Source organism: Micrasema longulum, unplaced genomic scaffold, assembly GCF_059751315.1.
Source record: "Micrasema longulum isolate JH-2025_06_02 unplaced genomic scaffold, ASM5975131v1 h1tg001050l, whole genome shotgun sequence".
NCBI classification, from domain to species: domain Eukaryota; kingdom Metazoa; phylum Arthropoda; class Insecta; order Trichoptera; family Brachycentridae; genus Micrasema; species Micrasema longulum.
The window spans coordinates 300,811-316,136 of NW_028278238.1; the positions used below are offsets into that span (position 1 = coordinate 300,811).

A 15,326-nucleotide genomic window follows, 5' to 3' on the forward strand; every position below is an offset into this window, starting at 1 on the left:
ATAAAAATTAGTGGTTGAAAATAAAGTTGTTTTATTTGTTTTATTGTTTAATGTTATTTGACAAATCTAAATAGTAAGTCAAATTAAATGTCCCTTTTTACTTTTGGCCCAAAATTTCATGTTATGTTTACGTTTAATTCTGACAGTAATGATATTTTATTGTCACATAACTCTTTCGTACTGATTTTAAATACCTCACATTATATAATATTTTTTCGTTGATATGGTTTATTTTTTTGTCGTTCTCAGAAAAGTATATTCTTTCAATTTCTTATTCTTGTTTCTAAGAGCCAAAATCACACGCAAACGAGTGGAGGCGTATAAAAAAATGTAGAAAGCATTCACAAAGAAATTGGATCACAGCAAAGCAACAAATAAAAAATAATGTAGCAATTTTTTTACATAAAATAATTAAGGGGATAAAAAATATAATAAAATTCAACCAACAATGTCGCACATATGAAACTAGGGATAAAATAATTACCAATGAGGAAAAAAACAGAGTCTCAAAACTCATTGTACAAGGGATTGAAGCTCTATGAGTTTCCTGAAGAAATAGAAAGCTTTGAAATATTTGAAGTTGATTTTTGAAAAACATGTTGTTGAAAAATTTTGATTAAAAAAATGTGGCGTCGTTAAAAGTTCATATTAGTTTTAAAGATGTTTGATTTTTTCACTACTCTAATTATTGGTAATGTCAATATACGTTCGTCCCTGTAAATTACATGTATTGATAAATTGGTTTATTTGGTAGATCGTAGGTTAGTATTTTGATACGTCACAGTCAATTATTTGGATTAGAAATATGCGATTAATGAAAAAAAAAACATCTTTAAAATGCAATAGAAAAAAAACTTTCCCTCTCAAAAATGTTTAATTAGATTTTTCATGTCTCAATTTGAGTATAATATAATTTATCTTCGAATTATCGGTTCTGAATATAAAAAAAAAATGATTTTCTTTGCCAATGTAAACTATATTTTTCATCGAGAACAAAAATCCTAGCTGTGTAGGTACTTAGATAGAACCGTATATATAGTTGTGTAAAGTTCTTTCCTAATTTTATTATTTCAAAAATATAATATTTGAAACGAGAACGTTTGTCACAAAAGCATTTTTATTTCTTTTTTAGCAGAAGTGCAATTATTTGCAATTTGTTATTACCATACTCTGATTATTTATAAGGTTAGTTTTTCCGCTTTAAACAATAATTATTTTATCAATTATGGATTCTAAATTTACCGCAAAAGAGGGGAAGACATTTTTAAGAACGGAATATGGATGAATAAAAATGGCCATTTAACTCACCGTGTGACATTCACCATCCTGCCTATGTTTAAACATCCACATTGAAATCACAATTGAAAAATTGTTTTCAGGCGCGTTGCCTGGTATGTGGAATGGTTCAGCCGGAAGAATCTCACCCACATGATAAGGGTTTTAGCTCTTTTACTTCGCGAAAGTCAACAGACAAAAGAGTTGTGGAAACGTGTATGTTTAAACATAGGCAGAATAGTGAATGTTAAACCGCGTGTAAAGCGGCGACGTAAACCAGCCAATGACAGGTCATAACTTCCATATTCCCTTATTAGAATTTGTTTTTTTTTTTTTTTTTTTTATTTGAAAATTTATTTATAAACCCTTACGGATTATTACATTCATTTTACATAAAATAATATACACATTTTTCATTTATACTCTGTTGTTCAAGATAATATTTTTTACGTCTTTTGAAAAGTTTGTCTGAGTCTTTTGTTTAGTTTTGTCTGGTAGTTTATTATATAATTTCAGTCCCTGGTTCATTAGTCTTGATTGTCCTTGTCTTGTTTTAGAAAGTTGTATATGGTATTTGTCTGATATTCTCGTATTATGTCCATGTTGACTACAATTTTTTACTAGTTTTAGTTCTTCGTCTACAATTACATTAGTGGCTAATTTATGGATAAATTTTAATGATTCTAGTTGAAAGAGTTCAGTTATATTTAATTGCTTAGTTTGTTTAAAAAGTTCTCTAGTTGCAGTTAAATAGGGAAGGTCATACACTAACTTTAATATTTTATTTTGTTGTCTTTTGATATCCTGCTCCCCATAATAGTTGCGTATAACATATTTTAGTTTTTACATAGGCTTCATACATTAGAATTTTTTCCGTTTTTGGAATAAAATTTTTGATTTTTAAAAAAAGACTCGATAATGTCGCCACTTTGCTAATTAAATTGTTGATATGAATTGTCCATGTTAGTTGTCTGTCTATTGTTAGTCCTAAGTATTTAACATGTTCAATTTCAGTAAGTCGTTCATTATTTATGTAAGCATCTACTTTATGACATTTTTTTCTAGTTTCAAAATGGATAATATTGCATTTTTTTTCATTAAGTGTAAGTAAGTTTGTGTTTGTCCATTTAGTCAACATAGTTAGGTCTTTGTTTATGTCATTGTTTGTTAATACGTCTGTTTGATTTTTATAGAATAGTCCAATGTCGTCGGCATACATAATAATTTTTCCCTTGAAATTGTACAGTGACAAATCATTAATGTATAAAATATATAATATTGGACCCAAAATGGATCCTTGGGGTACTCCAAAATTTACCGTTTGCAAAAGGCTTTTTTTTTCATTTACATATGTATACTGCTTCCGATTTGCTAAGTATGATTCCTCGCTGTTGCAACAAATTTAAATCCAAATAACTACCGAGGGAAGAAATCCAGTCTGTCTACAAACATTTGGACATACTCAAAACTATTTATTCGTTTAATTAAACATATGCGAATCGTGGCATCTCACTAGGGCCCAAAACAGCAAAATACGGAGTTTTTAGAATATATGTCTGAATATAACAGAAAAGATTGAGTTTTTCCACTGACATTTCTTGGTGGACTGCATTTTAATTATAATTATAAAAATACGCATATAGTTTGATTTCACTTTTATTTATAAATTTTTACCAGTGACCGGGTCCATGATCAAAGCATGATTTACAACATCTGCTGGCACTTGTACATAACATAGAAATTTGTTTAGTCTTTCACCAGTCGGACGATGACGAAACCCGGTCACTGGTAAAAATTTATAAATAAAAGTGTAATAAAACTATATGCGTATTTTTATGTTTTTAAATAGATGTCTTAAAAATCTTGGGTAGGCGGTGGTTTGACTTTGTAATGAATGATGTAATAAGAGAAGAAACGTAGCAAACTCCGGTGACAACTGTCATCAAGCGGAGGCAATACTGTGGCTGAGCCATGTACTGCGAATGCCTCCTGAGAGCCGTAGGCACACTTGCCTACATTACAAGGCACCAGGTTCTGACGTCCTTCCTGGACGTCCGCTGCTGACTGTTCGTCGGCAGTTTATGTCAGAACCACGGGACGCGAATCTGACTTGGGAGGTCGCTCAGGAGCTGGCAGCAGATAGAGATGCATGGAGTCGCTTTGTGGACACCGTATGCTCCAACTAGGGCGCGAACATGGAATGATGTATTAAACTGTAATGGCCAAATTTGTCATGCTGTATTTATAAATTATCTTTTTTTTGTTAAATAACAATTAATTATAGATTTTGCTATTTTGGAAAATATGAAAATGTTAGGTGGTAATTAGTAATAATATTTCACCCATCAATGCCCAACTTCTTCTAATTCTAACTAAAAACATATTTTTATTTATGTTTTTTTATGAAAATGCTAGGAAAAATAATGAAAAAGAAAAATGTACAATTTTAAAGTTTTAATTTCATATTTTAGTTTGTGGCATTTTAAGGTTAAAACATACAAGAAATAACGATTCTTATGAATTTTTTTTCTATAACAATAAAAGTTGCGGAAACTACTATAACTTCAAATCTTTAAAAAATAAAACGTTGTACTTTAGCTAAATAACACTTTTGACAGAACACGTGCGACTGATTTTTTGTTTCAAATTTTATCGAAAATTTTTACCCTGGTAGCGATTTTTAAAAATAAATTATAATGGCCAGTATTACACAATATAACAAACTAGTCGCAGGGTGATAAACACTCTATTTAGAGGCTTGTCAGCGGGTGGAAAAGAGGACATAAGGGGTTATAAAGAATACACCACAACACTCGGACCAATTGAGAAAAAAATCTTTCTTGAATTTTTTTCTTGCAACTGGCGGGAATCGAACCCGCGACGCCAGTTTCACAGTTAGCCGAAACTGCGCCACGTTAGTTCAGTACATTTATTTTTTTAGTTTGTTTAAAGAGTTCTTTAGTTGCTGCTAGATAAGAATTCATTTACTTTAATATTTGATTTTGCTGTCTTTGTAGTCTGTTTCTGTCATTTTGGTATCCTGTTCCCCATACTTGTTACTTTGACCGATATCTTCATCATCATCATAATTCCCTGTATCGCACCTGATAATGCATAGGGCACTGGATTGGTATATCCATGGTGGCGTATCTAGATTTTTTAAAAACATACTCTTAGTAATGATGATCGGTCTTACGCTTCAGAAACATATACATGCTATAAACAATAGTTTGATTGAAATAATGTATTGACCGTATGTGTTTCTGTTTGTTCCAGATTGGTCGCCATGTTTCGCAGGATCCAAAATTGAAATAATAACCTCATCAAAAGTGCAACTTTACAATGAAAATGTCGAAGGCGTTGTTATAGCGGACATATTGCGTGTTGGAATAACGACGCCGTCCGGGGCGCCAGTGGCGTGTTAGTGCAAGATGGCGGACAGCAAGGACGTGCAGATCATGGTGGGCGGAGGGGACAGGGGCGAGCGAGGGGGCAGGGTGGCCTACGCCCCCCGCGTGCGCTCCCCGACCCCTCACGAGCACCTCAACAATGGCGGGATCCTGCAGTAAGTGACATTAAGACTTGAATGAACTGGTATTTCGATTTTATAGGAGAATGTGTTTGAGAATGCAATTTGGATTTCTTGTCAAGCAGCTCAATCACAATGGCCGCACTTGTCGATTTATTTACCCGACTATGCGTGTTGAATAATTAATAGCTCCATCATCAGTAACCTATATTACTTCTGTTGGAATAATGCGAAGTAATGCTTTTTTTTATAGTAAATTTTTACATAAGCATTCTTTGAACAATTATTTAATTCCGCCAAACTGCAAAAGCAGTTTTTTGCAGGGGTTTTTCTCTTTAAATACTTTGGTAACAGAATTTAATAGTGTTTACATAAAAAATCTTAAATATATCAATAAAATAAAAGTTTAAAAAAATAAATAAAACCCTTTTTTAACACTGTTTTAAATTGTTTGGTTTCCTTTTATTACTTACTAAACTTAAGAAAAATATTTTTAAAACAAATTTTAGTTTATTTTTATTTATCACTATTCTTTATTTCGTCCGGGAGTCTATTGACTATGCGAGGGAGTATATACGCCCTGGTCCTCTCTCCATACGCATTTAGAGCTCTTTGCTCTATGAAATTTCCTTTCACTTGCATCGGCGTTTTGTAGAAATCCATGAAGTCCTCTGTTACCAGGCGATAGTATATCATATTCTGTACCGTCAAAACATTGCATATCGGGAAAAGATTTTTGTAGTCATTTTGACAAGTAATCGTGTTGGTTTTACTTACTAACATTTTAGGAATCTAATTTGTAATTTTTTTATCCTATTTGTATACGTTGTAATCGTTGTAAAACATGCAAAAAGCCTTGTAGGCTCTTTACATGTTTTACTTATATAAATATAAAGATAGACATGTATTTTACACAAAAGTAGCAAAAACAAAAAATTAATGAGGTAGTTTATCTATTTAAAACTTCAAGTACAAAGAATAAGTACCTTGGCGGACTTATTGCTAAAAGCAATATCTTCCAGCCAACCAAAAAAACAGATTGATCAAAAAGAAGAGATTGGTCAAAATTTTGTACTTAAAAAAACATCAATATATACCAAAAGATAGGTACATAGATAACTTTTTTAAAACCCACTTAAAAAAATAACAGCTGTATTTTAATTGGGGGATAGGGCTTGCACATATTAACTATAGTAAAATAAAAAATATAAAAAACGTACATTATGTTATCGATGTTAAATGATGAGGAATGTGGGATCGGATAGTGTGTTTGGAAGAAGAGAGAAAGAGGAACCAAGGAAAGAAAAAAGGGATCTGTTCATTAGTATGTATACAAAAAGTATAATATAGTCGTGAAAAATTTTAATTGGACTCATACACCATATTATAATATGATTTTTTTATAAATTTACTGTTGTTTTACAAATAATTAAAATTTAAAAATATATATTTTGCAGTGGATAGAATAGGAGTGCATTTTTCACTATTAGCTATATTCTTAAAATTATAAGAAGTTTGAAAAATAATAATTACGAATACCGATATAAGTTAATAAAAGGTACACAATTTAAATTAATAAAGTATTTAAACATTATTTCAACAGAGAGGGAAAACATTTTTGAGAATGGGATATCGAAGTCTAGGCATTTCCAGGGCTTATTACCTGTCATTGGCTGGTTTAAGTGGCCACTTTTCACACTGTGTAACATTTACCATTCTGCCCATGTTTGAACATCCACATTTCGACTCGACCTCGACTCATATTTAAATTAATTTTAGCAGAGAGGGAAAACATTATTTTCTCTCTGTTAATCTCATCCACGTGATAAAGGTTTCAGCTCTTTTACTTCACAAAAGTCAACAGATGGAAGAGTCGAGAAAATTTGGATGTTCAAACATGGGCAGAATGGTGAATGTTACACAGAGTGTAAAGTGGCCACTTAAACCAGCCAATGACAGGTCGTAAGCCCTAAGTATGCCTAGACTTCCATATTCACTTCTCATAAATCTTTACCCTTTCTGTTGAAATAAATTTAATCCCTAGGGAGGAAATCCAGCCAGTCTGCAAGCATTTGGACATAATCAAACATTGTTAATAAATTATAATTTAGGAACTTAAATTTGAAGATTATAAATTAATAAGCTATCTTTTAAAAATCAAAAGTGTTATTTTAAATATATCTATATAATACCTTAACTTGAAAAATTATCAATAATGTATTTTCGAATTAGATTCAAAATAACATTAACATTTTTTTTATTTCTTCGGGTAACTCATTGCACAATTTAAAACCCTTGTACAGTGAGTTTTGAGACTGTTTTTCTCCTTATTACTAATCCTATCATTTTATATCTCTCGTTCCATTTTTTATTTTATTTAACCTTTGAAAAATTAAAAAAAAGAAAATTGCAACATGATATTTTGTTTACGCACAGCAAACCAATAAATTTGTAGAAACGTAATACAACCCCCATTAGATTAATCAATTAGTAGCGAAGCTCATCTAAAGCCAGTGTCGAGTTTAATTAGTTTGGATACACAAACATATAAGCGCATGAAAGTGAGACGTTTGGCCTTTGTAAGACATCAGCTCCGACTAACTACATCTACAGGCACAGAACAGCTTTTATTTACTTACTGGACGATATAATACTCGTAAGAACATGAAAATATTACTAGCACCTCCCTCAGAGAAATAATTTACTAGAGAAGCCCTTTAGCTCAATGAGGAAATTCAGTGTCTTTTTTAATTTTTTTATTTGTTAATAGAATATAATTTTTTTATTTTTATATATCGTAGGTATTATCAGCGCTGTGATTTTTTAAAGTTTTGTATTTCTGAAATAACTCCGCGTGTGACGTCAGAGGTTGTTCTATGACAATTCTTCCGATTGGTTTGTTTACGGTGACCAAACCGGATATCCTTCAAAGCTCTCATATCATTGGATGGTTCATATGAACCAGTGACGTCATTTACAGTAGTGCGTTTTTATTTTTTTTTCGTACGCTTTTAAGAAATATTGCCCTACAAGTCAATGCTCTAATTTTTACCGCGCGCAATAAAACATTTTTGTATCCAATTTCGTAGTGCTGAAGTCCCTCATTGCACAGAAGAAAAGCGTTCCAAATTTTTGGTTTAACAACAAACGTGTAACGGATGGTTTCGGCTTGCGCTCGCAATTCTCAACCCGAGTACTTTCGTACCCGTTGTATTGCTGTAATCTGTAGCTAACTTCGAAGTCAATAATCAGAGAATGGTTTTTCTCTATATGGGCGACTCTATAAGCCAGTGGTGTGTTATTTCTCTAAGACTCATACCTACTTTAAAGACAGCAAAACTGATACTATTGTACGTGTATTAGGGACTTTAATAAGTTCTTTTTTTGTAAAAAATAATGCTTTATTATGAATATTTCACTAGCTCTCCCTAAATTCAATAATAAATACGGAAAAAGAACACTAGACTACAATATACCAAAAATATATAATATGCTCCCATTAAAAATATAATAAAACCAAAAAACTTACCAGGCTCAAAAGAAAGACGTATGCTAAAAATCTGGCTTTTAGAACGTGGTTTTTTATATTGTTTTTTTTTTGTGCTTTTCTTTTTTATTTGAACAAATTTTTATTTTTCTACGTATAACATATTTTCGATGCACATGGGAATACAATTATTTTTTCCATAGTAATAAGAGTTTTTATATGTTATAGAATTTAAGAGATAAGGTTATATATTTGGGACTTGATAATTTGTATTTTAATTTTTGTATGTTTTTGATAAATAAATAAAAATAAAAAGCATTAACTCTGTGCTCAAATCAAGTCCCGGTGTTTGTATGAATAAGACAAAAACAAAAACAAAAAAAAATCGTCGGGTCAGTTGGCTATTGGCAGTGAACGAGAGTGCACGCTAGTCAAACGACAGGTGTATTTATGATTTTAAAAAATTATTTTGCTTTCACAGGCCTAAATTATATTATCATCATTCCTTTTTCGCACTTAATGGTGTATAAGGCAGTAGCTTGATTCCTTTGAAGATGGTGATTCCCTTCTCAAAAATGTTTTCCCGCTCTGTTGCAACTAATTTAGATCTGAGTAACTCCCTGGGGAGGAAGTCCAGCCTGTCTGCAAGCATTCGGACATACTTTATTTATTTATTTATACATACGCCCAATGGGCATTTTGAAGGACATATATATACTTACATAGAAAATTATTGTTAAAGAAAGTAAAAAGACATAATGGTATAATATAGTAGACTTGGTGGGAGTGGAAGCGGGAGATAGGTGTTTATAATTTAATTTGATTCACTGATCAGTTATTATTATTATTTTTATTCTTTCGAATTTCTTATAATCGTTAATATATAAATTATAACTATAAAATATAAATGAATATAATATAAATAAATTAAATATAAATCAATAATTAGTCAATTAAACCTATCAAACGAATTTAAATTAAAAAACTAAAATCAATAAATTAAAATCAATAATCGCCAATCTAATACCAAGTCCTGCAAATGTTTATCGACTCTATAATAGCTCTTTCCAAACAGGCTGTGCTTGACAAAATCTTTTAATTTTTTTGTTGGCAAAGCCTGAATTTCGAGAGGTACCTTATTGTAGAATCAAATGCGGTTTCAGGCAAAATAATTCATTATTTCGTACGTTAAAACAATCGTATGAAAGAAGAGAACTTGTTATGAAGACTGGTATGTTTGTTGGCAGACCTAAGAATTCTGGGCATAGACGAATGAAAAGCATAGTTAGTTCTAAAACATTATTGACTTTAAACTTAATTGAATAATTTTCGGTTTCGGGCGAAACTAAAACAGAGCCAGAATTCGGTTTCGGGTTTGACTGAAAATCTTTTTTCGGTCGGTCTATTTAACATCATTAAACACAGCCTAGTGAAACTCTATTACGCGTATTCGTAAACGGGAATAATCAATAAAATGTATCGTGTCTTTATCTCATCTGTAGAGGATATTATACCATTATATGTGGTGACGTAAAAATATACAAATGAATTTAGTCGTATTCCGGTACTCCAGCACGTGGTTAGTTAACCTTGCGATGGCGGTATATTTTATACCTCGCCGCGCCAAAACCGCCAGAACAGGTTTGCGTTTAATGTATTTCCTATGTACGTGTAATCGACAGAGCCGGGGCAAGGCAGCAACAGCTGGAGCAACGCCCTTCCGCAGTACGAAATCTAAAAATCACCAAAATTAGCTATACTCTAATTCTTGTGAGAATTTACAATGGGCTGCACAATTCAACGCCCGAATCCCTTTTTATTATTATTATGGATAACTTATACAGCGCCATTTTGGTAGTATAATACCTCAAGGGCGCTGTACAAAATGATTCTATAAATCTCTCTTCAATCCGCGCCTCATGTCTGAAGATGGCGATTACGCCTGACTCCAGGCATGGCTCGTCTATGGACAGTCTCCCTCCATCTGGAACGGTCTTGTGCTCTTCTATAGGCATTCGTCAGTGATGATTCTGATAATTCAGTGACTGTGCCGCTCTATCTTGTCAGTTGACGTCCACGCGACATTGTCCCTTCGACACTTCCCAAGATAATAGTTTTCTCCAAACTATCAGAGTTCCCCCTGGAAATATGTCTAAAGAACTGCAGGATTCTTTTTTCGTACATGGATTTATTTATTTATTTATTATTTATTTATTTATTAATAAAACATATAAGACATGAATATCATGATATTATATTCCCAGGAGTTGTACGAGAAAACTCATTTGGGACGGTACATAAAAAAAATAGTACATTTCTTGTAACAATACATAGTATACATTTAAACAATAAAAATTTTAACAAATTTTAACAATCTATGAACTTAATATTAAAAAGGGAAAGAAAACATTTAAACAATCTGTGAACTTAATATTAAAGAAGAAAATAAAAACATTCAAACAATCTGTGAACTTAATATTAAAAAAGAAAAGAAAAACATTTAAACATTCTGTGAAATTAATATTAAAAAAGAAAATAAAAACATTTAAACATTCTGTGAACTTAATATTAAAAAAAGAAAAGAAAAACATTTAAACCTAAAACACAATATATAGACTATTCACAGAAACTGAGCTAAAAACTATCACTTTCAAAAAGATTCAAGAAATAGGTCTTCATTTCTGGTCTTTGAGATTTACCACTCGACATTTCATTTTTAAGGTCATCAGGCAGTTTATTAAATTGTATACGACCAATGTATTCCAGCAGTGGTATTCTGATGACTCTCGACACCCACGAGATGATCTCGACTTTCGGACGAGAATATAACGTGGTGTAATTTAGGGATTTTTATTTTTTGAACGCGGTTAAACTTGGTATTCTATATGGCAATTCTGATGATTACATGTCAAATTACGTAAATGAATTCGAACACATAAAACCAAAAATAATGATTCTCAATAGAAACATTATTGTGACCTTAAGAATGACCCAAAATACTTAATTATGTTGAATTTACCAAACCTCAATCGTTATTTCTCGTTATTTAGACGGTTTTATAATTGACGTTTCATAGTTCGATATCTACCCGCAAGAGCGTGAGTGTCGAAAATGTGAAAAAATACTCGTGCGCATGCGTCACTGACGAGATGAATATACCTATTACAAAATATAACGCTTTTGCTATCCTGATGAAAATTTATAACGTTTGCCATGTGGGGTATTTATTTTTTCTACACGCCAAACTGTACTTTTTATATTGCAACAATGCAAAACATAAACAAACATACAGTGACAGTTCAACTACTTTTGTGAATGAAAAGTATGCCCCGGATCTACATGTCCTTAGGGATTTTGTTTATTTTTATAGAACCTCTGTGAAATACCTACTGTACTCTATAGAAACTTGCATACGAACCACAGCGTCCCTAAATGTACATCTTGCGCGACAACAGGAATCATCATTTGAAGGTATGTTTATCTAATTCGGTATTTTAATCAAACTTATATATTGTGTACGGTTTAAACCTACCTTACGAGTTTTTCTCAAGTTGTTAATCATTATAATATTTATAAATTGTAAAAGGTTAAGAATAAGCTAGTGTTAGTAAAAAATAAACAAACCACCAAGCCGTTTTCCCCGGGACAGCCGGAGGATATACAACACACATGCGTTTGCAGTCATACAAAATCTCATGCATGTGTGCTGATTTTTCCAACTTTTGAAGTATTACCATATCCGCAGTGGTACAGCAATACCGCTACTGCAAACTGTTAGTTTTAATTGTTGATATTCGTAATGTAAATAATTATTATGTATGTAAATACTTATCGTTTCAGCAGTATTTTTGTTTGGTTAAAATCGCAAGTAATATATTAACAGCTTTTATGTTCCCCTTGAATTTTTTTGTTGATAATTAGGCTTCCCGCCCACTAGGCAGCTCGGCTGCCGCAGTCAAAATTTTGCAAAGCCAGTTAAAGCAGCCAGCCTGACGGCCAGTCCAAATAAAATGGATGTGGAAGATGTTTTTGTTTACATTTTATCGCAAACCAAAAAGAAGATATTGAATTCATCCTTTACTTGAAAGGGTTCATTTCAAAATTATTTTATGGATCTTCTGTATCGAAAGTCATTGCAAATTCGTTTCATAAAATACTTCTGGCTGCTACGACAAGTGCGCGGAGACTGAGGCAGTCACATACATTTGCTTTGTCTCGTTCTGGCTGCAGGCAGCCAGTTGGCTGCCGTGCACGTCAAACGCGTTCTAATGGCTGCCGCAGCCAGGAATTCTTGGCTGCCTAGTGTGCGGTATCTAATAAGCCGTCATATGTAGTATTAGCTGCCGCAGCCAGGCTGCCTAGTGGGAGGGGAGCCTTACAAAGTATTGCCGTACCGCCCGTACCACTGATGAGATCCTTCTCAAATAATTTGTTGGGTTCGGTCATGCCATCTCTTTTTTGGTCTTCTTTGTTCATTAGTCTTCCTCATAATTAATATTTATTTTATTAGTGGTTTAGTGGTGGTATTTCAATTTTATTTATTCATATATATGTACATTACAAAATAGAACATCTTAATTCACACATATAGAAATAATGAAAATAAAAAGGTAAAATTAGGTATTTATAAAAATAACACAGGTATACATAATATCCAGAAAATAATATGTTAAAAAAGTAAGAGAATCTTGTAACGACAAACTCCCTCAGAGACGTGAAAAATTACAAATGTTTATTAAGAAACAATGAAAGACAATTGGACATGCATACACATATGCCCTATGGCATGGAATGCTCTCCCAGCAGAGGTGCGAGGCTGTGAAAGTGAAGTGATGTTTCGGAAAAAACTTAAAACCCACTTGTTCTCTAAATCATTTGAATAAATCCGTAGCTCGTGACAACAAAATAAATTATTTTAATTAAATTACAAATTTAAAAGCTTCAATTAAATTAACTTAACAATAGAATCACCATGTAAAGCGCCCTTGAGGTATTTTATTACGAAAATGGCGCTATATAAGTTATCCATAATTATTATTATTATTATTAAGATATTTAATTTTGCTAAACCCATCACCCTTTATAATAGCTCACAGCATGTGTTATAAAAAGGATACAATATTATTAAGGTTATTGTAATATAATATAATTTATGTTATGAATAGTGGTGTTTAAATATACCTTTGCACTAAAACAAATATTATATCAATATTAATAATAATAGTAGAAAATAGTAAGCTCTATAAATGTCTAGACTTTTAATGATATTATCTTCTAAAAAAAATCTCATTCTCTTTTAGAACATCTGTAAACAATTTATAACCGTTATAAGTGTATTTTTTCAGATTATATTAAACCAGTAAAGCGGATCTTTCGAAGGGATGATATCGATTGGCTCTTTAAATTTATGCTGTAATGGAATATATGGATATCAAACTATAGGATATATTCGTCATCTGCTTGGAGGTGGGACACATTGTTTATTAAGTAATTCAAGTTTTTTTTGCACTCTTGAAAATTCTCATTTTAAACTGTAATTTACTAAAAAATGAAAGATAAGTGGTACTTAAATTCACAAATCTGAAATAATCAGTAGCAAGATTCGTCGCTACACCTTTATGACTGATATCTTTATTATAAAGTAAATCTAAATAAAAAAGGATACAATACTTCAGTTATTATTATAAAAATTGTAATATATATATTTTTATAGTTAAGATACCAGTCTCTGGGTATTAAAGATGTTGCAAAAACAATGAAATATCACTACCTACACAGTTATTATACATTTGTATATTTAAATATCAATCATCATTCATTTCCATATTAAACTATTTATTAGATTTGCTTTAAATAATACCCAATTTGTTATTTTTTCAAATGTTTTTTTATTACCAAACAGATTAAGAGCCAAAGTACATAAGATTTTTTTAAAAATAAAGTAAGTGCTCAAAAAATATCTTGTATTAGTTTAAAATTCATATTATATTAAATATTTTCTCTACAGCTCACGTTGGCATGTCCTAACAAAAGGAAATTTGTTACCATATGGAAAATACAAAGTTATACCATTACAAATGACATTGCTTATATCATTTTGAATATTTAGAATTAATCAGCTTACACATATTTGAATTGCAATATCATAATCACAATACCTACAGACAACTTTAAAAATATTACCTCTACTGCATAATAATTTGCTCTGAGAAATAAAACATATAAATCACAAAATATAGCCTTCAAAGTTTTCTTTTTAAAAGGTTTAACAATATGCGGAATAATTAAGGTGTTTGATTTTTGCATGTACGTGCACTTAAGTACAATATACAAAAATATGTATATTGGAAGGTTTATTGCAATACCTGATGAATAACTTCCAACTAACCTAAATAAGATATATTTTACTATTTTAAGTGCTTATTTTAGTATGTCATTTTGTAATAAATGTAATTAAAAATGTATTGTAAATTATATAATTTTTTGTTTTTTTATTTTTAGCAAAGAGGAAATATCAAATGTTGCAATTTGGTGTCAATTTTTAACACCTTTATGATCATCTGAGAAAATGGGAGTAAATATGTGGCAGAGCAGAAAAGCGGACTACAGAAATGAGTCTACAACAACTACATCAAACACTCAAACCTTTTCTCACAAATGTAGAGCATTAGCTAAATTCTAGTTAGTTTTTTGTAGTTCTTTTTTATTATTTTATACCTAAAAACTTATAAACTACAGTGCAAGTACTGTTATTGAAAAAATATTTTGGTGTTTTAGTTTCCTTTTCACACGTAATTAAAATATAGTCATATCTCACACATAAATATTTAAACACATATTTCAATTATAAGGAACCTTAATGTGATCACTTTCACCGGGAGAAATAAGGGCTCTGGCCAAGAATTGTATTTACTTTAGTTTTAGTTAGTTAGTTTTACGAAAACAGTACATTTGAAATTATTTTTATTTATATTACCTTTTGTTACAAGAAAATGTATTATCACATCCTCTCAACGCGTTTGCTTATCATGCAAG

General features: G+C 31.3%; 1 protein-coding gene and 1 long non-coding RNA gene across 2 annotated transcripts in view; both read left to right on the forward strand.

Annotated features, from left to right (window-relative positions):
- Nucleotides 1-15,326, forward strand: part of Atet (ABC transporter expressed in trachea) — a 98,182-nt gene that overhangs the window by 42,614 nt on the left and 40,242 nt on the right. Inside the window, exon 2 of the mRNA XM_088233022.1 lies at nucleotides 4,552-4,840. Within this exon, the coding sequence (XP_088089148.1) occupies nucleotides 4,707-4,840 (134 nt within the window). The 5' untranslated portion in view covers nucleotides 4,552-4,706. The remainder of the gene's footprint in view (nucleotides 1-4,551; nucleotides 4,841-15,326) is intronic.
- On the forward strand, nucleotides 11,602-15,326 carry LOC148277321 (uncharacterized). Its single transcript, XR_015823529.1, has 3 exons — nucleotides 11,602-11,762; nucleotides 13,637-13,757; nucleotides 14,793-15,326. It is a non-coding gene; the product is annotated as an uncharacterized LOC148277321 (long non-coding RNA).